Genomic DNA, 25,404 nt, shown 5'->3' on the forward strand with positions numbered 1-25,404 from the left:
ACGTGGAGGAGGAGGGTGGAGGCTGTCTGGGGCCTGGGAGCATGTGCAGGGTGGTAGTGGGGAACTGGGGCATGGGAGCACGTGGAGGAGGAGGGGGGCTGTCTGGGAGCATGTGCAGGGTGGTAGTGGGGGACTGGGGCGTGGGAGCACGTGGAGGAGGAGGACGGGGGGGCTGCCTGGGGCCAGGGTGACTCTGACCGGGCAGCACGTGCAGGACGGCGCAGGGGCCTTGACATGGGCTCGGTGGATAAAGCTGCCCGCGCTCCCCAGCCCCGGGAGAAATGCTGCTTCCCCAGGGCAAGAGGGGAGCACCTCTCTGCGGCTAGCAGCGGCGGGCCGGGGGCTGGGCTCCGTCCTGCTCTACCCCTTGCACGGGGTGGGGCTCCCCTTGGTGAGAAATATCACTCGGAGCCTGCTCCCAACTTGCCCGCTGTGCTTTAAACGCTGCCCGAGGGGGAAGCTGAGTGAGGGGCTTGCGCCCGCCCACCGCCCAGGGTTTCCAATAAGGCCACGGCCAGGCGGCTCTGTCTGCCCCTTCCCCAGCCCCTCACTAAGCCGCCGCTGTGCACCGGGGGCTGCTGGGCTGCACATCTGGCGAGCGGCAGCGCTGGACCCCCTGCCTCCAGCTTCTCGGGCCGCCCGCAAGCCTGCCCGCCCGCCGGCGCCGCAGAGAAGAGGGCGGGGGGACAGCGTGGGACCTACAAGTGAGCTGGCTCGGCCCCCAAGTGGAGGGGCTGCTCCCTGGAGCCCTGCACGCTGCCGGGGCTGGCGACTGTGAAGCTCGCCGCGCTCTGCGAGGAGCCATGCGGGTCTGGGAGAGGCGGAGAGGGGGGCTCGCCTCAGGAGGGGCGCCCGTGTGGGCTGCGCTGCTCCTTCTCCTGAGGACTGCCCACGCCTACAACCTGGACACACGGCACCCCGTGGTCTTCCAGGGGCTCAACGGGACGTTATTTGGCTATTCGGTTGTGTTGTACAGTCATGGCACTAGTAGATGGTAAGTATCGCTCGCTCGCCAGGCGACTTCTCAGCTCTCTTGTCTGCTGGGAAGCCTTTGGGAACTTTCCTAACCAACTATCACCATTCTGGGGATCGCAGTTTTTGCTGGTCTGACTTGGCAATGACTGCCGGGGCCCCGCTGCTTACTTTCTAATCTAAGGCTTTGTCAGTGTCGGTGGGTCACTCTGTGAGATCTTCCCCAGAACTTCTTCCAGGGAGGGCTTCAGATCTGAACCTCATTCAAGTTGTCCCAGCTCGTGCAAGCCTGCATTCGATTAAAGTTACAGTAACTTTTTGGCTGCTCCATTACATGGGCATCCGCTTACAGCATTCCAGCTGCAAAGACGAAGTTGGGAAGCAATTTCTTTTCTTGGCACAGTTGCCTATTGCAAACGTTTGCATCCTGGGTGCAGAAGAGCATGAAGCTGGTCTCTAATTCTCCTAGGTTCTGGGGGGGGGGGGGGGGTTGCCGCCTTTTAGTATTTGCATCCCTGTTGGCAGGGTTTAAGTTTCTTTTCTTCTCACTTTCAGGTTGGTTGTGGGAGCCCCTAAAGCCAAATGGTTGGCAAATAGCTCTGTGGTCAATCCAGGTGCAATTTTCAGATGCAGGATCGGAAGCAACCCCAGTGGGACTTGTGAACAGCTCCAGCTGGGTGAGTTGAATCGTGTTTGCACCTGAAGATGATGTTACAACTTCAGCGAAGAACTCCAAGCTTGCTTGCCACTTATAGTTGAATACAGAAGCTAGCCAGCCACTACAGCCTTCTTATTTAGAAGAAGCAAAGTGCACATTTATGTTCCCTTGATTCTTCAACATTTATAACTGACAAAATAAACAGCTAATAGAATTTTCCCCGAAGCATGGAGAAATATTGGATTGTCTCAATAAATGTTCCTCCCTCCACTATTTTGCAAATACTTTCGAACCATCTTAGTGGCTATTTATCATTGCAAAACTGTACAACATAGCCCAATTTTGATCTGACTAAACAAGCCTCCTTCAACTTATACCACTACTTGCAATAATACAAGAACCTAGAGATGTCCTCTATATGCTCATTTCACATTTTTATGTATCACTTTGATATTTCATAAATTAGCATTTATATTTACCATTCAGTAATATAAAAGATCAATGCTTTTATAAATTTAGATTAAATTATTTAAGATAGAAATCCTAAAAAAATCTAGATTTTTAAAAAGCCGTCTTTTTCTTACCAAAAGAAAGGAATACAATAAAATTAGATTTAAAAAAAAGAGTTAAGCCTAAATTGAAATGACAGTTCCCATCTTCATATTTATTTTTCTTTCCATATTTTGCTTTCAGCATCTATGATTCCAAAGGCTTGTAAGAATTTACATTAAACCTCTTTTTTTTCCCCCCCCCCCCCCCCCAAGAAAGTAGTTCAATCTTCTGAACTGAGGGCAACTAATTAAAGTCAGTGGGGAAAAGAAAAAAAGTTTCTAAATTATGCTCTGGAGTTTCTCTCTAAAACATTTCAGTTCCCAACCCATGATGAAGTAACTGGAGTGTTTTTTCAGATGGATTGCTAGTAGCATACATGCAACTATATGTATCCTGCTCCAAGTATATGATTTTTGTACAAAATGCAGCAGTCCGTCTGTTAAAGAACACAGGTTGCTATGAACACATCACCCCTCTGCTCTGCCCTTCTCCTCCTTGACTACAGAGTCCAGGTCCATGTCTGTATCCTGTAATCAGAGCCATGCATGAGACTGAGCTACCTGAAATATTTTCTCTCCCATGTCCATTGTGATCCACTGAAACCATGAAACTCAGCCAGTACAGAAGGTTTGGGAGCACAGGAGACAACTTTCAAAGGCGCTGGACTATGGAACTCGCTCCCACAACACATTACCTACTGTCAAAAAATAAATGCTCTTTGCTTTAACTTAGCTTTCCCTTTATTATTCCTACACATAAACCAATATCATCCCACTATCCCCAAAACAGTAGATTAATTAACCAAACCTATTTTCATACATGCAGAGAAAAACAATTTTTTAAATAGGGGGCGGTGGGGTGCTCCATTACTGTGTTGATAGGCCTATCTAGCTAACTAGGTAGATATTTGAGAGGGTGAGAGGAAAGAGAATGAGTTTTTATTTGGACAACAAAACCTACTCCACAATGATCCAATGGATAGAAGTTGAGCCAAGACAAATTCAGACAGGAAATAAGGCTTACATTTTGAATGGGGTGGGTAATTAGCATTGGAACAATTTACCAAGGTTTGTGGTGTGTTCTCCATCACTAACTATTTTTAAATCAAAATTGGATGTTTTCCTAAAAGCTATGCTCTAGGAATTGTTTTGGAGAAGTTCTGTGGCCTGTGTTATATAGACTAGATGATCACAATGGTTCCTTCTGGCCTTGGAATCTGTGAATATATCTGTCTACAAGCGATTCTCTTTCTGGGAAGTTTGGCAGTGAAACTGGATGGAGTAAAAATACAATAAGTAATCAAGAATATGCCTCTCTAAATTAACATAGACTGGGGTTTCAGAACCTGAGAAAACTTAGGAAGTCAGAGTCTTAGTTTTGGCTGTGGTTGTTACATTTCTCTTTTTGGATCAGTCCTCTTCATTTATGTGTCAATCCTGATTTGGCTTTGTGACTCTATGCAGTCAACTGAAGGGACACATGAAGCCAAGTCAGGTAGACAAAGAAATATGTAAAGAATTTCTATGATCTGGTGGCAGTAACAGCAAAATGAAATCCCTGGTTCAGGTGCTCTTTCTAGATAAAGTGAGCAGGCACCTACATTATGCCACATTGATAGTTAGCTAGGAAAGCCCACTACTACCTATGTAGCTGCCCTAATGCACTCCTGTAATTCACTGAAAGAATGGAAAATGCTCAGAGCCACTGGCAGTGTGGCTTAAATGGGTATTACCTTCTACATGCTGTTTAGTGTTTGTTGCCTCTGCAGGATTTCTTGATTTTGCTTTTACTAGTTTTGTCAATGAAGAAGAAGCAAGGAAGAATGAGTCCTTGATTGTGTTAAACACAATCACTACGGATTTTCTTGACAGTTAACAAGTTTCTGAATTGAACCTGCGGTGTAGCTGAGCAATTACAGGTTTAAACTTGCAAAGGCTATTCTTAAATGGATTTGGGGGACTTCTGCCAACAGAGGTAGAGGCTGCAGGAGGTACACACTGATGTTTTCTGTCTTGTACTACACTTCATTGAATGCTTATGTCACAATATAAACAGGACTCTCCACATGCCACTTTGCTATTGATGACAATGGTAAATATAAACGTTCATGGGCATGTCTACACTAAAAACTTAAGTCGACCTATATTAGGTCAACTTACAGCCACTGTAGTCATTAATGTGGTGGTTTATGTCCACGCTACCCTCCTACAGTCGGTGGTGGTTGGTGCGTGTCCTAAGCAGGAGCTCTTTCACTGACTTAAGAGGGGCAATGTGGGGAGCTGAGAGCCCGGTCTCTCAGCTCCGCTCGCAGCTCCTGCTGGAAGACTGGCTTGCAGCTCTTCCCCCCCTCTCCGCACCCACTGTTTGGTCCCTGCAGGGCCGCTCTTGGTTGTACGCTCCAGTGGGAGCCAGGAGCCTTGATGCAGTCTAGCTCCAAGCACGGAGCCAGTTGGGAGTGGGGAGCTGGGACCTCGGTGGGAGGACTTTCTTGTCAATTTGGAGCCATGATAGCCAAGAGCCCATGTAAGTAACACAGTATCTACCTGGACTCTGCGTCACCCTAACTACACCAACATAAGCCTATGCCTCTCGTGGAGGTAGATATTATGTAGGTGTAGTAGGGTACTTACATAGGCAGGAGCAAGGCTGTAGTGTATACACTGACATAATTAAGTAGGTATAAGCTGCTTTATGTCAACCTAACTGTGTAGTGTAGACCAGGGCTAACTTAGCACTCATAGTGTGCTGTTAGTTTGGTTGTTTTTTTTTAAACTGGACCATTTCCCCTTAACATTAAATTGGTTCTAAAACAATTCTCATGTTAAAAAAATCCAAGTTATATAAAAAAGAACAGTTCTGCCATAAAATAAACAAGTTAAAAACAGCCATGTTGAAGGGGAATGGGGGAAGGAAGGAAGGAAGTTAAATAAGACACAGCTCGGGCTAGACTGATTACCCTCCTCAATTCAATCTTCCCTTTTATATATCTATGACCATTAGACAGGGGGACAAAGGTAGACAAAGGACAATTAAGTCTAACTTATTTAGGTAGCAATTTTCTAGCATGGACATTTTTGTAGATACAGTATCTTTCTATGACTGAACTTGTTTTTCCTAGTTAGTATTTTTCATATGACATGTTCTGGTTCTGACCTTTTAGCACTGGTGATGGTTTGCTTTAAAAATTAGTTATTTCAATAGGAGGAGGAATGGCCATTTTAATGAGTGTAACCTCAGTAAGATCTGAAGTCCCTACTCATGCAATGAAAAAAACACTTTTTCAGAGAACCCATGTCTTCTAATTTATGAATGACAGATATTGCAGATACGCTAAAACAGTTACAGGAGGATTTTTACTGCTCTTCTTTGTCTAAAACAAAGGTACTGAGTATTACAAGCTTTTGGGATAGATCCTTGGCCCTATTAAGAGTTCTCGTAAACAATCTGATGTGGCAAAGCAGCTTTACGAGTGGTTTAACCAGCTAGCTGCTGAGTCTCCCTCTATTAGGAAATTTTTGGTTGGTCAGAGCTATAAGATCCCAAAGGCTTCCAGTGTAGGAAACTTATCCAGAGCAGTCTTGTGCTTCTGTGACCTCAGCTGCCAGATCTGCCCCTTGGGCTCATGGGCAGCCAGGCATACCTTAGAAAAGCCTAAAGCTCTAAATTATGCTGGACTTGTTTCCACTGGCCCCATGATGGATGGGCCATGAAGGTACTTCTCCTCAGTTGCACTCAGCGTATTTCATCCATAGCTGAGCATCTAGTCCATTGAATACAAAGGGCAGTGGAGTTCAGTGAATCTCTTTTCTAGTTTATGTTAAATTCTGAATTTCATGAAATGCTGCATTCATACTTAATTTACTGTGTTTTTGGTTTGTCAATAAAATCAAGTATTCTACTCTATAAATTTATACACAAACTGGGCTTTTGTAATAGTGATTGCACATGAGAGATTTTTTAGTGCTTAGATGTGTGCAAAAATACAAAGAATAAAGATTCAGGGTATATTGTTTTAGAGTAATGTCCTAGAAGACCTATCAGGGCCTTAATCCTGTGACATGCTACATACTTTTAACTTCCACTGAGTCCAGCTCCCTCCCCCACCAAGTTAGGATGATTGTATATTATTGTAGAGGGATTCAAAATATAATATTCAAGTTTTTAGTCAATGATATCTTGTATATTCAATTTCTCTCAAGTAAGAATTGAGTATGATCAATATGCCAATAACACTGAGGAATCAAGTCAGAGTTCACAAAAGCAGTGAGTCATTCATGCTGTTTAGCGTTAAACAAAACAAAAGCTATTATAAGCTTATTATAAGCAGTTATAAGCTTACACAGAAGTCTCTCACAGCTTCTTGAGGTAGGGACCAGAGCTGCCACCCACAGTTTCTCCCCTTAGGCCCTTACCATAATCAGGCTAGAAACAAGTTGCCCTGTAGCTCCCCCACGTGAAGGATTACAGTTGAAGACAAGGGAATATTTCAACAACTTTCTGCAAATATTTCCTTGGGGGGAATAAAGAATTTTTATCACCTGCGTTCACTCCCCTCTTCTTTCCTCATTCTCTGAATATTTTAGTTAATGAGATTACCGGGGGCGGGCAAGGAAGAGGGAAGTGTTCACAGAAATATTAAAGGACATTTGTGGAAAGCAAACTTCAAACTCAAATGCAAGTATTTGCACTAACAGTCTGATTCTAAGACTTACACTCATCCAGTTGGGAGAATGGAAACAATCCCATGTGACTTATCTCCAGTCAACATTATCCATGCCACCTCACTTTTCAGATGTTGAACAGATGAAGTGAATTGCTACTGTACAATTTTAAGACCAAGAATTATTTATTGTGAATAATAACAAATCACTGAATAGTTTGAAATAAGTATATAAAACAATTCAAAGAGGCTCAGTTATTTGAGTGACTTGTTTACTCCTAATTATAGTACACAACTGTATATCTTTTCCCTCCATGTGCATTGATATTTTGGGGTCTCCTGCCTTGATCCTCAGCATATAATGTTGACTGGATGTATTGGAATAGATGTATCAATCCAAGGCTTGATGATTTGTAGGGGCTGCAAAAGGCAGGGGTCTGTATGACTTATATTTGACTATGCCGTTTCCATGGAGTGTCATGTAGTGGGGCTGACACAGAGAGATTTCTTTCATCTCTGCCATTTACACAGGCTGCTCTTTTATTTATTTCACAGTGACTTTACAAGAGCAAGGCATGCCCCTTTCCCCTGAGGCAGTTAAGTTGCAATTTCCTCTCTGGTGCTTTCAGCAGTGCTGCTCTCTGTTGTTTGTAAACTGATGCAGACTGTGCAGACTATCTTCTCACTGGATTAAACATGGATAATATCATGCCCGCGCTCATCATTATATCCATGGTATTAAGCCCACACTCCCTTAACCCATCCTTATGCCCACAAGAGCTTCACACTATTCCTTCCTTAAAACAATGCTAGAAACCCTACTATTAGATAAAGGGGAACAACAATGAATCTTGAGAAAGAGTGGAAAGCAGGAGAAGAGTAGAAAACAAGAGAAAAGCTTCAGAGGAAACAGGAGATGGTGGAAGAGCAGAAGGCCAAAGTTTAGAGTCAAGGAGAAGGGAAAATAACCAAGTGGGTAAGGGAGAATACAATGGATGGGAGAAGAGGAAAGTGCTCTTTCTCACTGCTTCTGAAGTTCTTAGGGACACCTAAAAATGGGAGGGAGCACTGAGATAGGAGAAGATACAAGTGAAACCTCCCCATCTCGGACCACATGACAATCTAGTCTTATTTGCTGTTCAAGAAAAACCTCCAAGAACATGAGATAATCTGAGAGGCTAGCCTTCCCCCACTCCTTTCATTTGTAATAAAAATATACATTGATTATTCTGAGACAATTCTTGTTTCCTCTGTATTACATGAAGAGGCTATACATGGAATAAGAGGAGGCAATACATCAAGTCAATATAGGGAGACTTTCTTTTCAAGAAATTTAGCAGACACTTAGAACTCAGTATGCATTTGTTCAAATTTAATAGCCCTTACACCAATATGTTACAAATAAATGTCAGCTCCGATACAAGCCCATTTGCCACTCCATTAATGTCAATATACAGTATGTTTCTGTTGTATTCTCTGATCAGTATAGGAGCCCTCTGCTGGCTAATTTATATGTGACAGAAAGATTCTGTGTGGTGTTGGTAGATTTTAGTAGTTTTGGTAAGTTGAGCAGCAAAATGCTATCTGAAGATATTGGACTAAAACACTGAGTACTGTATTCTGTCGTGCTCTTGCAAGTAAATACGTAAGAGAGACCTTTATAAAAATGTGTTTCCAAATGTAACTGAGCCTTTCAAGCAGAATATAATTTTTTTAAATTGTAGTCCTGTCTACATAAAATTATTCTTTCCACACACACTAACTTGTTGAGAGGAAACAAGAATTTGCCAAATATTTATTTGCAGAATTTCTCAAAGTCCTTCCATGTGTAAAAAGTGATCTCTGACATTTAAAGAGAAGCAAACTAGCAACCACCTTTAAATAATTGTTTTCATTCTGTATAAAGAGTACTCAGAACACAGAAGTTTGATCCATAATGGTTTTACCTCCAAAATAAAGATTGTAGTTATAGACATTTTATTTTACCAGAACAGGAATACCTAGTAGAGCTGATTTCTAAGCGCTGCATCAAATAGAGCAGGGATCGGCAATCTTTGGCATGCAGCCCGTCAGGGAAATCCACTGGCGGGCCGGGACGGTTTGTTTACCTGCAGCATCCGCAGGTCGGCCGATGGCAGCCCCCCCGGCCACGGTTCGCTGTTCCAGGCCAATGGGAGCTGTTGGAAGTGGCGGCCAGCATATCCCTCGGCCCACGCCGCTTCCTGCAGCCCCCATTGGCCTGGAGCGGCGAACCGCAGCCAGTGGAAGCTGCAATCGGCTGAACCTGCGGACGCTGCAGGTAAACAAACCGGCCCGGCCCGCCAGCGGATTTCCCTGATGGACCATGTGCCAAACGTTGCCGATCCCTGAAATAGAGGTATGAGTAAAGAAGGGGCAAGAACAGGAGATATTTGGATCTATTGGCTCTAGTTTAGAATTCAGATCCAAATGCATCAGGAATTACAAAAGGCTCTTTTGAGGTTTCAGATTAGGGGGACCGGGCAAAATCAACTGTAAGGTTGGGTTTGGATCTGGGAGTCTGAATCCAGTATGGTTGAGGATTAAGACCTGAGGTTTGGGTTTACTGCTTCATATGAAAAATTCTCCCATTTTGGATTCACTGAATACCCAATATTAGGTTTTAAATTTCCTTGTATACCAATGATGAATCTTTATAGTAAGATATCATACTTTTTGTGATAAATTAGCTCAGTGAATAACAATGCCACTTTATTAGTACTTTCCTTGAGATCACACCACGGGGCGAAGTCCTCGGCTATAAAACAAGCAATGCATTTTTTAACAGGAGTGCTACATCATGTTGGATTTGTGCTCAGCTTCCTGATTTTCTCAGTTTCAACAGAGATGATCACACAATCAGAGCTTAATGACTAATAAGTTCTGTTCACACCTAATATGCTGTGTTTGGATCTGGACATATTATATGTATGGCACAATACCTTCCTTTCTGAAAAATATGAACCATGCTAAATATCTGTACGTGGAACTTCCTATACAAAACACATCTGTATAAATTCTGCTGAACTTACACTGTTTAATATAATCATCTAGTAACCAAGTTGTATAATAAGGAAGTCCATAGAACTTTAGTATATTTCCTGTGTTCAAGCTGATTGTCATAGCTTTTTGTTTTGTTTTGGTTTCTTTGCTCCAGGCAATCCAGCAGGAGACTATTGTGGAAAGACCTGTTTTGAAGAGAGAGATAATCAGTGGCTGGGTGTCAGCTTGTCAAGGCAGCCAAGGGAAAATGGAACCATTGTTGTATGTGTTGCATTAAGTACTGTATGCCTTTTGTCATACTCCCTTCACAACTTCTACATTTTCCTATCACATCTCAAGTTTTTTTTTTTTCTTTATATATACAGGCATGTGGACATAGGTGGAAAAATATATATTACATAAAAAATGAACACAAACTCCCTAATGGCGTTTGTTATGAAATTCCTCCTGATTTTCGAACACAGCTAAGTAAAAGAATAAGTCCATGCTATAAAGGTAAGCAGAGAGTTTGGTGATTTCTAGGGCTTGATAAGATAACATCCTACTTGATTTGAGGAAATAAAAGAACAGATATGCCCCTGAAAAAAAGAAATGAGCTGGGGGGTTGTGGACACCTTAAACTGTTTTGTTTCTTGTCTGCCCCTTCCTCCCACCTGCCCTGGGTAGGCTTTCTGCTATCCAGGGCCTGCAGCATGGGTTCTGAAGACAGAAATCTGGCCTACAGACCAAACTTTCTGGTGAAATTTTGATCACTTTGAAGTAATGTTGATTCAACCGCTGAAAAGGGCAACCAGTATTTTACTCAATGGGTTGGTCCCCTGCAGGGCATATTTTCTTTATAAATAGGCCAGTGCAGGCTCAGTTCATCTCTTTGCTCCATCCACCTGCGAGGCATATGCCGCACGATGTCTGAGTTGACTAGAAACAGCATCCTCAGCTGGCTGCTGTTCCCTCTTCCTGAGCATCAGACACACTGTTCCCAGTAGCAGCCAGTGCTGCCTACTGCCCCATTCCTGAGACTAACGCCTGCCAGGCCTAATCTCTCACCCAACTTGTAGCCTGCAGGAAGATGCCTCTGACAGTCTACAGAGGAACGAGTGAGAGAAGGATGGGGACCCAAGATGGAAATCGTGGCCTCAGTGCCCCCAGCAACCTACCAGGGAATCCCCAGCTCCTGTGGTACTTTCCCCAAACCGGAGGAAACAATATGTCAAAATATTTAGTGATCCTATCCCCAGTTGAGGGAGGGAGAGCAGATAATCTGGCCTTCCCACAGAGAATGATGAAGAAATTCCTTCCAGCATCCCTCCCCTGGCTCCAAAGACAGCCACTGGCTGGATCATCCTTCCACCTCCCATGGTTACTGGGTGAAGGGAGTAGGAGGCGGGTAAATGACGGGTGAGTGTACATGGGAGTGAAATGAAGGAGAGACTGAAGGGAAAGGGTTAGTAAAGAAAAGTAAGAAATTGGAGTTGGAAGAGCATGGATATAAGGAGCCTGGCAGAGGAAAGACAAACAGACGTAGGGGACTGAGATTAAAAACATGGGAAAGGAAGGCTCAGAAATGAGAGATGGAAAGTGGGAACAAGATCCAGTGGAGCTCTTCCAAAAATCTAATGGAACAGCAGGAGAAGGCAAAAGAAGCCACGCATGATCATAGATACGAGCAATAGTGTGATTATTACAGCTCTAAACTGTACATGTAGAGGATTCCTAGCAGAGACGCATGGCATAGGCATCATGAGAACTCCAATTAAAGTAGTTATTTCCATCAAAAGTATAGCTGGAGTTGTAAATGGGGTGGGAAGAGGAGTGTTAAACTTACTAGCATTTGTTATTCAAGCAATGTGTATAGTGACTTTTCACTTTGACATGCTGTTTTCATGGACTGATTTATATTACAGGAGATTGTCACCTTTTTAGAATAGCTACAACCATGCTACAAAACCTAGCTCCAATCAAGTGATGCATTTTGAATTTTCCCAATTCCTTATTATTCTGGTATTATGAAGTTGAAGTCCATGTACTCTTTCCAATAGTAGAAACCAGTTCTTTTTATTTATCCCTACTTTCATTTCAGAGGGCTGCAGAGGAATTCTGAAACTCTCTATTTTTCAAGATGATTGAAGACTTTAAATCATTTTTGCTTTTATATTCAGATCATGTGCGAAAGTTTGGAGAAAACCATGGGTCATGTCAGGCTGGGATGTCTAGTTTTTACTTTAAGGTGTGTATTAAAAAAATCAGTTTTCTATTTAATTATTTCCTGGAGAACATCATACATTTGTGCATAGTCATGATATTTCATCTTTTTTAAATGAAATTTATTAAAGATAAGAGTTTTAGGTATATAATAATTTTCAAAATGCCAAAACATAATTTATCATGACACTCTATTTTAAATCCAAAATTCCTTTTTATTTTGGAAGGAAGTGAAGAATATAATAGAGCATATTTTTTATTATTCCATTCAGAATAACCTGTTGAAAGCGATATTAAACACTAATAAAGCTTACATTCTGTATCTAAAGAGCAATGCACTACAGTGTACATTTTTATGTTCTACCTGAAAATATGATTTCTAAAATATTCTGCTGAGGGTGAAAAATACCTTGTTTGTGGTTTTCTTTAAATTGCTCACCGCTCAAAGCTTTTAGTAGGGAAATAATAACCATACTTTAAAAATGTAAAACATTTTATATGTGTTCTGATTTTAATGCACTGATATTGAGCCAAAAACATCTCCAGTGTAATTCCATTGACTTCAGGGGAGTTATACCAGGAATGAATTTGACTCATCATGCTTATCTTTAAGAGTTTAATACATAAACAACACTTTTTTTCCTCCAGGATTTAATTATAATGGGATCCCCAGGATCATATTATTGGACTGGTTCTGTCTTTGTGTACAATACCACTGCAAATACCTTTCAAGCTTATACAGATGTGAGGAATCAAGTAAAATTTGGAAGTTACTTAGGTATTTAAAATATCTTTTATTCATCTGTTTAGCTGATTCCCTGGTCTATGCAACTGGGTGTGAAATGTCTTCTTTGTTACACCCCAGAGTGGCAATATTGCAGACCTGTCTTGTAATTCTGAGTGTGGTGTTAATCTTTTTAAAATCTCACTTTTATTCTGTGTTCCTCTACATTCGTCTCATCTGAATTACCTCAAACATTTATTTCTGAATTGCTTTATCTTCATTTACAATAATTTCTAGTCTTGTTTGATTTAAAAGAGAGACCGTTCACACTGTACACTTGAGACTGCTCTGTTTGTAAGGACTTTGATAATAAATGGTGTGTAGACTTCACTCAGCACTACAGTAAGCAGATTTCATGCAATATTTAAAGATGTTTAATAACAGGCTCAATCATGGCTTTGCCATGAACCTAGAATAAAGGGTTGTGTGTTATTGGCCTTCCCCATGGACAGCTGGGAGCGTGATTGTGACTCAAACAGTCACAGGCTTCCTCCTGCTGCTCCAGGGAAGGAGTAAACTGCAGTAGGTCTCTGTACTGCACAGCACACCCATTTCCCAATGCACTGGTGCAGCTGTCCTGGCCGGCCAGTTAGGGCAGCAGAGAAGGTCTGCCCACTCCCCACCCCAATACGTCCCATCCTGCCCACTGTCTGAGAGTCTCCCGCTGCACTGCTTCTCCAGTTGTGTCCCTTCATGCCATGCTAGCTGAGTCACAATTTATTCCTTGCCTTGGGCTTCCCAGTGTGTCCGATCGCCTCTATTTCTGTCTTTTAGGTTGCAGTTTCTTCAGGGCTGATTCTGAAGTCATTTTGTATATTTTTACAGTGCTAAGCACATTGTCAGCACATAAATAATAATAGTATTACTGAGGAAAATATATTTTGTGACCAGCATACAATTCAAAGCAGACTATTGTAATTAATCTCTATGCTTTCACTGTCTTTTCTTCTGGCAGTGATCAATGATTGGTCTCTGCTTTATAGAGTTATTGTTTTCTTAATAGCCGATGTGGAGATTATGGCAGTCTGGAGTTTTACGGAGAAGAACATGAGAAATGGGTGTTGTAGGGTTTGATTTCAAGCTGGAGGGAAGAGAGGGGTTTCAGTAGCCGCACCCTGAGAAAGAGAATACATTGGGAAAGAGAAGTCAGTGAATAAATAACTTTTGCTAGAATTTCCTTAGTGTACTTGGGTAGCGCTAAATACAATAATAAAAACAGGATGTGGTCTCAACATTTTTGGTGGTTTTAAGTTATTTTTAATGATTACCATTTTGAAAGAAGTTGGTACAGTATAAATGATCTGAACTTAGGTATGTATATGAATACATTCTAGACATGCATCTTAATGAGTTAATTTATAAAGTCCCATATGAATTTGTAATTGCACTTGGTATTTCTATTTCCATACTTCTTGTAGGGTAAGCCTAATGGGGAGGTGTTTTCAGAATGAGAAACAGAGTTCTTACAGAAGATGGATGATGAGAGGGATGGCAGAAATGCCCCTTTGCACTAATATATGTAGTCTTGAGAACTCATAATTAAGGTGATCCAGCAAAGCACTTGCATGTATGCTTACATTTAAACACAAGTCAACCCACTGAAGATGTGACTTAGGCAGGAAAAACCTGTGAAGACAATGGGAGTGCTCATGTGTTTAAAGTTATGTCCATGCTTAGGTGGTCTGATGAACTGAGACTTGATGGGAAATCTAACTGATAAGCACTGACATCATACACTCTTGCAAGAAGGGTACATTTACATGGGACATTGCTCCTCCAGGCAGGGTTAAGGGTTTGTAGGCCTCCAGTTGGACAGGGGACATTCTGGAGATCTTAGAACCTCGGTGTGGAGGCTCTGCCCCTTTGCATTGCTCTCCAGTTTCCCCAGCAGCATAACTCCTCAGGAAGTTGTGCTGTTGCTTCCCCCTCCTATAGCCGTAGCCCCATCTGTCTGGAGAAAAATGGCACAAGGGAGTATTTACTTCCAAGGGAAATTTCTGACAGAACTGCTCCCCAAACCACATTCCTTCATGGGTTTAACCATTTGGGAGTCTCAAATACATACTGTTCTGGTGAAGGAGCTTCTGAGAAGCGACGGATGTTTCCATGTTGGCTCCTATTCCCTCTTCAGTTTCGGGGCTGTTGAATTCATGACTGCCACTTCTTTCATCCCCTGTGTGCTTTAGGTCTGGAGATAGAAATCTGTCACCCATCCATTACTAAGAACCCAATGCGTCTCCCGTTAAATATCAGTAAACTCCCACTGACTTAAATGGAAGTTAGACCAGGAGCTAGGTTAGGGAAATCTTGAAATAAAACTGCCTTGGCTCCTCTAAAATGTACACCTTTTGATTCAGCTTATTTCCAGGTTTTCCATTTGACTGCTTCCCTCTTGTCAATGTGAATGAATGAGGAAGTTGTTAATCAACTTATTTGTGACTTGCAACATTTTGTCAGGGTTTTCTCCTGAGATTTTCAGAAGTGTTCTAGCAGTAGAAAGAGCAAATTGCAGATGAACTGTGTCCCAGCCTCAGAAATGGTTTGCTTAGGTGCAGAGCCTTGAATAATAAAGGCATAAACTTCACATTATTTTTCATATGTTGTATGAAAACAATTTTCAGAACAGGGCAGAAACCTGGGACCTGTAGTTACCAAAAAATAATTAAAAATGAATGTTTTTGCACTTGGCCAAAAACAAAATAACTTGAAAGTAAAGGTCAGAGCATGAAAATTAAGGTTCATCTACTTAAGCTTAATTTTTTGTTGAATAAGTAGAAACTGGGGGTTGACCTTTAAATGATAAATGGTCTCGTTCACCCCATATAGCTTAAAACATGAAAAGAAAATGCTGGCATAATGGGAACCTGAGTTCCACACAGTCATCTTGGCAGGTTAAAGATTTAAGGCACAATTCTCCTCTATGATATTGTGCTCCCTACTTTCATGGAAAGCTGATGAGAGTTCTGTAATTACAAGGGGAGCAGAATATGAATAAACTAAATGACTCCTCTGTTTGAGCTCAGCCAGTTGTGTCCCATATTGCACTTTTGAGAAGAATACAAATGACAAGTTATGCATAGCTAAAAAAAAAAAAAGGCCCCAATCTTCAAATAGGTTGTCTGTGGGTGGACTTTTATATCCCTGTATAGCCCCATTCGTCAGGAGGGCCCTGCAAAGACGTAAAAGTCTGCCCCTCTGGATCCAACTGCCTGATTGTTGCCAACAATATTTTCTTGTCAGCCAGCCAAATCTAATATCCAAGTTGTTTAAAAAGGTGCTCGTCCCAAAAAACAAACAAACAAAAAAAATAATCAGTATTAGTAACAGTATTGTGCTTTTTTTTATTGCAATACAATAGAAACCAACCACATTTGAAATAACAAATCTGGTGATTGCTTTGAATGATGTAGTTTCTCTTTGAATTTTCTTATGTGAGTGTTTGCATTAATTTGTTGTTACAACGGAGACCTATTTGAAAATGACTCATGAATCTGTGTTGTTAAATAAGATGGATTTCCATTTTAAAACTGATTTTTAAAATGGCAAATAGTTGGAAAATGGAGGTGTGTTTGGCATCTTTAATGTGATACGTGTTTCTGACATTTTTAATGCGAATTCTAGCAATTGGGAGTAAACCTTATTTTTATTGACTATCTTGTTTATCTTATGAAAACTTACCTTTCTAAACATTTTGTTTATTATTTACCTGCATGAAATTGCACTTTATTCTTTCAGAGCTCATCTGAGTGAGGCATATGTTGTATGAAAAGTAACAGACCATAGTTTATTGGATTGTTGACAGTATGCCATAGAGAGCACCTCTAAAATTATATTCATGGTGCCTGTAATCATATTTACTGTATTCAGTTATGACTCTATTTCATTTACAGGATATGCTGTTGGAGCTGGCCACTTTCTGACACCAGCTAGTACAGAAGTAATTGGAGGAGCTCCCCAACAGGAGCAGACTGGTAAAGTAAGAGGTGCTTTGTTGTTGTTGTAACTTTTCCTCTTTGGATTGTTGCAATGGAAAGCTAAGAGAGTGGATTTCTGTGGTCCAGGGAGCACAGACTATTGGAGCTTCTCTGAGTTTGTGAGAAGGAATGAAAGGAAATGCAGTGTGAAAGAGGGTCTTGCTTGTTCAGTGGTGCTAAGAAAAGATCGGGCAGGAGATGATGCATGACTGTATTTTATTTTGAATTGTGTGTTGTCTTGGTGCCTTTTGGGATTTGTCTTTCCTCTACAGCATATTTAGTATTTCGTTTTTCTTACTGACAAACCGTAAATGCAAAGAGTTGAATTTCTCCTATGTTCTCTTCTTATTTTAGGCATACATTTTTAGCATTGGGACAAGGGGATTAAATATTCTGTCTGAACTAAAGGGTAAAAAGGTAACCTTTCATGTTATTTTGGTACATATTATAACTTCTTGTGTGTTGACTTAAAGATTGGATGACTGTTCACTTTTTGTGTGTATGTGTGCACAGCTTGGTTCTTATTTTGGAGCTGCTGTTTGCGCAGTGGATCTGAATACCGATGGCCTCTCAGACTTACTGGTTGGCGCTCCAATGCAAAGTAAAGTCAGAGAAGAAGGAAGGGTTTATGTTTACATCAACTCAGGTTCTGTAAGTGTGTTTTCTTTTTTAAAATTAATAGTAATTCTGACTATTTAAAGTAATTCTGGTCCTACAAACCGAATAGCAGTGTTTTCTGCTTTGTTACAGGAACTCTGAGATGATGCATTTGAACTGCATGATTTACAGTATAACTATGCATTCTGCTAAAATACCACCATGCAAACCTGGGATCTTAACTGAAACCTACTTTATGCTAGTATCAGGGAATATGGTAGAACAGGAGTATGATTTTGCATATGAATGTATCAAGTGCTAGCCACATCTACTGTAAATCTGGTGTTCATAAGAGAAAGTGTTAAAGTAGAAGAAAGATCAGCATGATTTCATAACTTGATATGTTAGTTAGTATGTTACTGAAGTCTGTATGCATGCATTCCGCAATCATATTGCTTATAATTTGAAAAACAGATATTTTAGTTTGTTGAAAGCCATTCTTTTAACCACCAAAAAAGGGAACAGTTTGTGAACAGAATAGGTGATGCTTCAAACTCAGACAACTTGCAGCTGAGTGAAAGATGTGTAGTCACTAGTAGCATTCAGGAAGGAGAATGGTAGATCTCTTTATTCCCCATATTTTGGAAAATGAAATAACTGGAGTTATCATGTATTGGTATTTGTTTTTTCTGTGCTTTTTAATCAGAGGTTAAAATGTAATCACTTTTTCCATTTTTATCTGCTTAGTTTTAATTCGTTAATTTTATTTTTAGAATTTTTATTTTCTCTCTCACATATGCATCTGCCATTATTGTTTTCTTACCACAATTATTGTCTTCATGAAGGGCTTGGTTATACCTTGATTCTTCCAAAGGTGCTTCCTGCTATCCAAAGATGATATTAAGTCTATGAAATAGGGAGTGAACCAAGATGGAATGGGAGATGGGAAGATGGCACTCCCTTTTATCATGATGTTCTTTGTGGCATTGCAGTGATCTGTGTGTTGTTTTGATGTAGGCTTGTTATCGCACGCAGATGTTCACCAAATCGTTTTGTTACAACAAATCGTTTCCCCCTTTTTAAAGAACAACTCCAGTATGAAAAGCGACTCTATTAACATTACAGCGTCCTGTATATATTATTTTTAGTGATTTTCATAACCAATGTGGTCAATTTGAGGAGTGAGATTTTTTTTTTCTGGCTACCTGCCTTGATTATGAAAATTGCCCTGGTATATTAAAGTGAAACTGGGCTCAAGGGCCAGTTGTTTGTAGTAAACAATTCTGTTGATGATTCACAAGAAGAGAATCCAGTTCCCTCTCTCTGAGTTGTGGTGACTGTTCAGGGCTACCAAGAGTAAAAAGTAGTTAAAAACTTTTTTACTAAAATGTGCAAACGTGATTCTGAAAACATACAAGGATCAGGCCAATTTTACATGTTAATTTTTCAGCCCAGAGCCACACTTTAAGCTTCCTTTACCTGTGCAATTTATATAACATATCAGCCTTATGATTCAGAAAGGTGTATTCTGAGATAGCATATTTACTTTCTTTGATAGCTTATGCACTGAAAAGGTCAACAACACATGTCACTGGAAATCCCTTTTTTAAGGTACATTTGTTTTTGTTTTCCTTTAGGGAGCGGAGATGCTAGAATTGGAGATAGAACTAGCTGGGAGTGACTTCTATGCAGCGAGGTTTGGAGAATCCATCGCTAATCTAGGAGACATTGATAATGATGGTTTTGAAGGTATTAACGAGTATATTTGTAATTCATGACAGTAATGTAATATAAATATGAGGAGTGAATGGTTCAGGAGATTGTTAATGGATGAAAAGGCCTTTCATTCTACACCTGTGTTCTGATTTACTCCAGGTCCATAGTCATTACCATCTGATAACTCTTCTCTTGTGTGAAATAATAATGTTAGACCAGGTTGTAGTGGGTATGTGTTCAGATTGTCACAACCTGTCTCAGCAGAGAGGCCAAGGACTGAATGGATATGGAAGCTGAATTACCCTCTCACCTTTAGATGAAGTCCCTCCCTCATGTTGGTGAGACAGGGTTGCAAAGTTTACCCTGCTGTTGCCTGTACTAGACCTGCTCGGAGGATAGAGAAATTCAGTCTCTAGGGTTGTCATGCCAACTCCTCTAAAGAGCTCTGTGTTCACATTAAAAAGAAACACCAACATGCAAGTTCTTCTGAAAATTGCAATTAAAGGGTCTACCACAGACAATCTATGAGCTACAATGGTTATCATGGCCCTCTCTTACTTCTCTTCTGTCTAAAATATCACCGTTAAAGAAATCTTCCTCCCCTCCTTCAGCCCTTGAACTAGCTTAAGAAGTGGCTTTCAAACATTTGGTTTGGGTGGGAGGAGCTGCAGTTAGCTAAACAAAACGGGATGGGAACCCCAGAGGAAAGTGAGGAGAATGGGCCAAGTGACAACACTCATGGCTTTTTACGGAACAGGAGCACTCAGTGTTTCCACTCTAGCAAGTAGAGCGTAGACCGCTGCTCTCTTTCAGCAGAGAAGGCAGGCAAGCCGACGCTCTACGTGTGAGGGCAGAGGAAGTACCTCTCAGGAGTTCTCTGCTGGTTTCTTGGATCCCCTTTATCAGCTCAGCCACAGGGTTTGCTTTCTTGCTCAAAGGTTAATCTATGTAGGAGAAGCTAATCATGCCCAGGCCCAAGAACAGGCAACCTTTAAGGTACTAGGTGTCCTTTTACCACATCAGATTCACCCTGCACCTGCAACTTTGAATTTATCTCCTTTTATTCACCCTTCACTCCCTACACTCATCTTGGTACACTCTTCTTACTGTTCCTGTTATCCCACATTCTTGGCTGTACACTCTCTGTCACGCAGCCCCCTAGTCTTGGAACATTCACCTTTTTCTCATCTCCTGAGCACCCTCTCTCTTGTTTCAAGAATCTTTCCTCCTGTGCTTTCTTCCTCCTTTACCAATAATCTTCATAGCTGCATTTCGTCCGGTCTTATCTTTGTTTTATATGCAAGCTGTCAGGACAGAGAAAACTTCTTACTCTGTTTAGAAACTGACTTCTACCTTTATGTGATTAAATGATGAGGATAATTGGTAAAATATGGTATGTCAAATTGACATAATTTAAAGATAGGCCAGAAGTGTGTGGTGTATGTAGAGATCATCATCGTGCAAATAGTTATAATTTGTAATTCCAGTCGTGCCCACAATGTGCTAAGTGGAAAGAGTTGTACAATCAAAAGGTGTAATAGGTAATATAGCATAGAACAGATAACATAATAGGGAATATGACATAGAAGGTGTATGATAAGAGAGTTAGGGGAGATGAGACAGTGGAGGCGGAGGCAAGGCAACTTAAAACTGAGGAGGGAGAAAGTGGAGGAGATATTTCCTGTAAAAGAAAAACAGACACGGCAGAGAAATATAAAAAGAAATCTTGAATGATGAGAGTCCATTTGTCTATAGGGAGTGCAAGGAAAAAGTATATGAAAGAGCTGGGTTTTTTTTTCAGTAGTTTTAAACCCTATGAATCAATTAGTGAAATCAGTTGAAGGTACATTAGTGAATGAGTTTACCCCAAAGAATGTATGCTTAGTCTTAATTAGATAGCACAAGCGTCCGTCATATTTTCATCTAATCAGTAGAGAGCTGTAACATTTTAACCACTGAAGTATGGTACCGGATTAAATCAGAGAACTATTCGACTGAACCTAGTCAGCAGAGACTTTCCTTTCTTGAGTTTTTTTGGTTTGGTTCCACTTACATTATTACACTTTGCAAAGAATCAATTTGTTTATGAGTGAAACCAAAAATCTGTTAATTTCCCTTGGTGCATTTTGAACTAATGTACTCTGTGTCTTTCTTTTGGGATCGTTTGCTCTGGCTATTTGACCAACTATGTTTGTGATTTAGGAACTAGTCTATTGCTATTCTTTTGCATTTGCACTCCCCACTGGAATTAAATCATGTAGGCATTCAACATATTACTTTGTTTAAAGCCAGTTACCTTAATTTCCCTGTTATATGCCCAAACACATATGTTAATGAGATGTTAAGGACGTTTAGAAATAAGGAAAATTTACTTGTTTTAGACAAAGTAATAGTGTATGGCATGTGCCTTACAGCTTTAATCGTTGTGGGAACAACAGAGGGCAGCAAAATTATCATAGTTTTAGCAGTGGGAGGAGATCTTTTCTTTTTAAGGGAAGGGCCATTGATCATTTTGGCTATCACCCCTTATTACCGTTTAAAAATCAAATTTAACGTCTCTGTAATTTGGCGCAATTGCATTGACTTTGATGAAAGCACTGTTTGAAACTGGACAACATGAATGTGGAACTTTTAGTGTGCACTAGCAAGCTCCACGTGGCCAGCTAGTGAACACCAGTATTTACCCCTCTTTAGCATGAACTAATGCACTGTGCAGACAAACCCTTCACAGCTGAAGGGCTGTTCCCTTCACACTTAGACTGAGTCCCCGTCCCATCTGTGGTCACCAGAGTTACTGTGCCTCCACATAACCATGTCTAGACAGGCATTCAGGCTGAACTGTGAGTGTAAAACAGGGCAGAAGCCACACACAAAGCAGTACTATTGATACAGCTCTTTATTTACACCCTGAAGCCCCTTTTCAAACGTCAGATATTTCCGTGAGCCCCTCTCTTTCCTCTTGGAAAAATGGTGTATACTAAAAAAAAGGCAAGAGCGAGCCTTCATTCTGAAGCATTACAAAAAAATGGGGCCCTGAAGTCAAACTTACTAGCGTGAACCATGTACTTGTGCACAGCCCATTGAGCCTCCGTGCAGGCGTCTATTATAGCTTCTCTGATTACAGCATCAGGGCTACATTTGTAAATATTTTACACATAAATTACAGCTATAAATGGATCTTCATGTGTTATAGGACCAATCCAGTCTGCTTCCTGTGCTCTTGCTGAATAGGTTATAAAATTTGGAACATTCATACTTCACATCTGCTGGTCTGCAAGGCATTTTATAAACTTGTAAAAGCAATATTTGACTCCTTAAATATAAACTTATCAAGCTATACTATCTCCCAGACATGAAATATAAACACATTCAAAGTGAGAAAACTGTATAAAAACATTTTTCTTGTTTACTGATTACATATCATTTCCCTGTATTAAAATAAAATCTTTCTACAGATGTTGCCATTGGGGCTCCCCAGGAAAATAATCTCGAAGGAGCAATTTATATATATAATGGCAGGAAGGACGGGATATCTTCATCCTTCTCGCAGGTATGGCTTTCTTGATACTCTCTTTTTAAAAAAAAAATTGCCCAGTAAAGTCTTTAAAATGATTACATTTAAATTTCATTGGAGCAGGTTGTCAGCGTCACACAGGTCTACACTTAAAATGCTGCTTGAGCACAGCTGCGCTGCTGTAGCACTTACATGAAGACGCTCCTATGCCGATGGGAGAACTTCTCCCGTCGGCGTAGCTAATCCCCCTCCACGGGAGACGGTAGTTATGACAACGGGAGAAGGTCTCCCGTTGACATACCGCTGTCTACACCAGGAGTTAGGTCAGTGTAACTACGTCGCTTGAGGGTGTAGATTTTTCACACCCCTGCATGAGGTAGTTATGCGACAATAGGCTGTAGGGTCGAGCTGGCCATAGTGTGTTTCTCTTGTCTTGCCTAAGGGACAACTGAATATATTTGAGTTTTTGAATTTCTGACCTTTCACTTAGTATGTGTTTTTTATTTTGATCTCAGTCTTGGCCATTTTTGCACATACATATTCCCAGGGTTCTGTGTTCAGCAGAGGTTGGTTTTATTAGCACTTCCACTGCAATCATATATGACAGTTCTGGGTTCATGCTCACCATGCATATTTGAATGACCCATCCAGGTTCATGCTCACCATGCATATTTGGATGACCCGTCCTATTTATCTACTGTATGTGTCTGGGAGTCGCAAAATATTTGCTTAGGTCTATTCAATGAACAGAGATAGGAAATCCTGCCTCTTTGCTACCCTCTATTTGGCAATTCCTCTCAAGGAGGTGGGATTTAGGTCCCTCATTTGAAGGGCCATAGCCTTCTTATAACAACTATATAGATCCAGTGGAGAAATCTGCTTTTTCTCAATGTAACAGAAATATCTGAATACACTGTAGTTCTCAGGCATGGATTATGGGATATAATATTTGCAACAAAGGAGCCAATATTGGATTCAAACTTAATTAAACCGAAATCAAGAAATGATTAGGATAAGGTGTAGGGTGGTTGTGCTACAGTTTCCCATTGGTTACCCCCTAAAATAAATATTACTTAGAATGTTTGGAAAAGCTCATTTTCATTTTGGTCAGTCCTTTATTTTTCAGAGAATACAAGGACACAGAATCAGCAACACTTTAAGCATGTTTGGACAATCCATATCAAGTGGCATTGATGCAGATAACAATGGTTATCCAGGTGAATTAAACAGTCATTTCTATTCTTCCTGTTTAAAATAGTATAAATGAAATTAAATGTAAGTTGGTGGGAAACAAACCAGCCATGCTACTCAGCATTTCTAACATAAATGAAGGAGCAAAAACTGTGAGGGACAGGCCATCATCATAACAGTTTTGGAAGATAAAAACAGCAGTAAAGCTGAGGGCAAGAGGCAGTTTTTCTGTGGCAGATTAATTTCCTATTAGTTAAGAATCTCAGGCTTAAAACTAAGTTTGTGGTACAGTAGAAGAGAAAATAACCATAATATCTGTTTGTAGTACTGACTAGTACTTCATCCAGTGATGTCACAATCTGACATTTATTACATCACCATTTTCAATACGCAGGTGACCGATGTCAGTCATTGAATTATGGAATTATGAAATAACTTAGGAAAGAGGATTTAATGTTTGTACTGGCAAAGTCTTGATAATCAACAAAGGTAGTAAAGGAAATGACCAGGAGTAAAAGGTACAGCACAGAACTTGTGGCCCAGGGGACTGGAGCAGCCCCCTGGAGGCTTAAGTTATGGCAGCGTCTGCAAGGTGACATATGGGTGGCCCCAGTGCTGACATGCCCCTGTTGGCTCAGCTATGGCCCCTGTGCTTGGGCTTGAGAAAGGCTCCTTGGAGGAAAAGCTCCTCAATTGTTTTAGAGTCCCTTTATGCCAGAGAGTCCTTAGGGAAAGTTTTACTGCATAGAAGCGGAAACTCCATGGCTAGAGAGAGACATAGCAGTATCTAGATCAGTGTTTCTCAAACTTTTGTATTGGTGACCCCTTTCACACAGCAAACTTATGAGTGCGACCCCCCCTTATAAATTAAAACACTTTTTTTGTATTTAACACTATTATAAATGCTGGAGGCAAAGTGGGGTTCGGGGGAGGAGTCTGACAGCTCACGACCCCCCATGTAATAACCTTGTGCCCCCCAGTTTGAGAACCCCATATATAGATAAATGGTTCAGGTGAATACATCTATCATAGACGTAAGTTCTGCTGCTTTGGTGCCCTCTACTTTGTTCATTCACTATCTTCAAATAAAAGACTTTTCTTGAGAGCCAGGATTAAATTTTCATAAGCGCCCAAGTTCCATTTTGAAAAGAGACTTATGCATTTAGGAGCCTAACTCTCATTGCAAGTCAATGGGACTTAGGCTCCTATGTCATTTAGCCACATTTGAAAATTTTACCCTTAGACTAAGGCTCACGGAATGACTTCACATTGTACCTTTACTCTGTCATGTGAACACTTTACATTTAATTTTAACGAGAATAATAATTCTAATAATAATTCTGGGTTAGAGAAAAAGATGTAAATGCCTCTTATTTTAGCTGAATTGTTCTTCAGCTTCAGGAAAATATACTTGTAGTGGACTTTGAGTTGCAGCCTTAGCATTAGCAATGGCAGGAACATTAATGTGAAGCTTTAACAGAAAGTAAACAGATACTTATTGAAGAATCTGCATTGGAAATATCAATGATAGATAAAGTATCTTGCTGTATATATATTAGCATA

General features: G+C 40.7%; 1 protein-coding gene across 1 annotated transcript in view; it reads left to right on the plus strand.

Annotated features, from left to right (window-relative positions):
* Positions 1-273: 273 nt before the first annotated feature.
* Positions 274-25,404, plus strand: part of ITGA4 (integrin subunit alpha 4) — a 56,163-nt gene continuing 31,032 nt past the window's right edge. The window contains 12 exon segments of the mRNA XM_027831897.3: positions 274-994; positions 1,528-1,649; positions 10,018-10,124; positions 10,229-10,358; positions 12,023-12,090; positions 12,714-12,843; positions 16,740-16,825; positions 17,178-17,240; positions 17,337-17,474; positions 19,058-19,169; positions 22,592-22,686; positions 23,777-23,867. Of these exon segments, the coding sequence (XP_027687698.2) occupies positions 804-994; positions 1,528-1,649; positions 10,018-10,124; positions 10,229-10,358; positions 12,023-12,090; positions 12,714-12,843; positions 16,740-16,825; positions 17,178-17,240; positions 17,337-17,474; positions 19,058-19,169; positions 22,592-22,686; positions 23,777-23,867 (1,333 nt within the window). The 5' untranslated portion in view covers positions 274-803.

The sequence above is a fragment of the Chelonia mydas genome, chromosome 11 (genome assembly GCF_015237465.2).
Source record: "Chelonia mydas isolate rCheMyd1 chromosome 11, rCheMyd1.pri.v2, whole genome shotgun sequence".
NCBI classification, from domain to species: Eukaryota; Metazoa; Chordata; order Testudines; family Cheloniidae; genus Chelonia; species Chelonia mydas.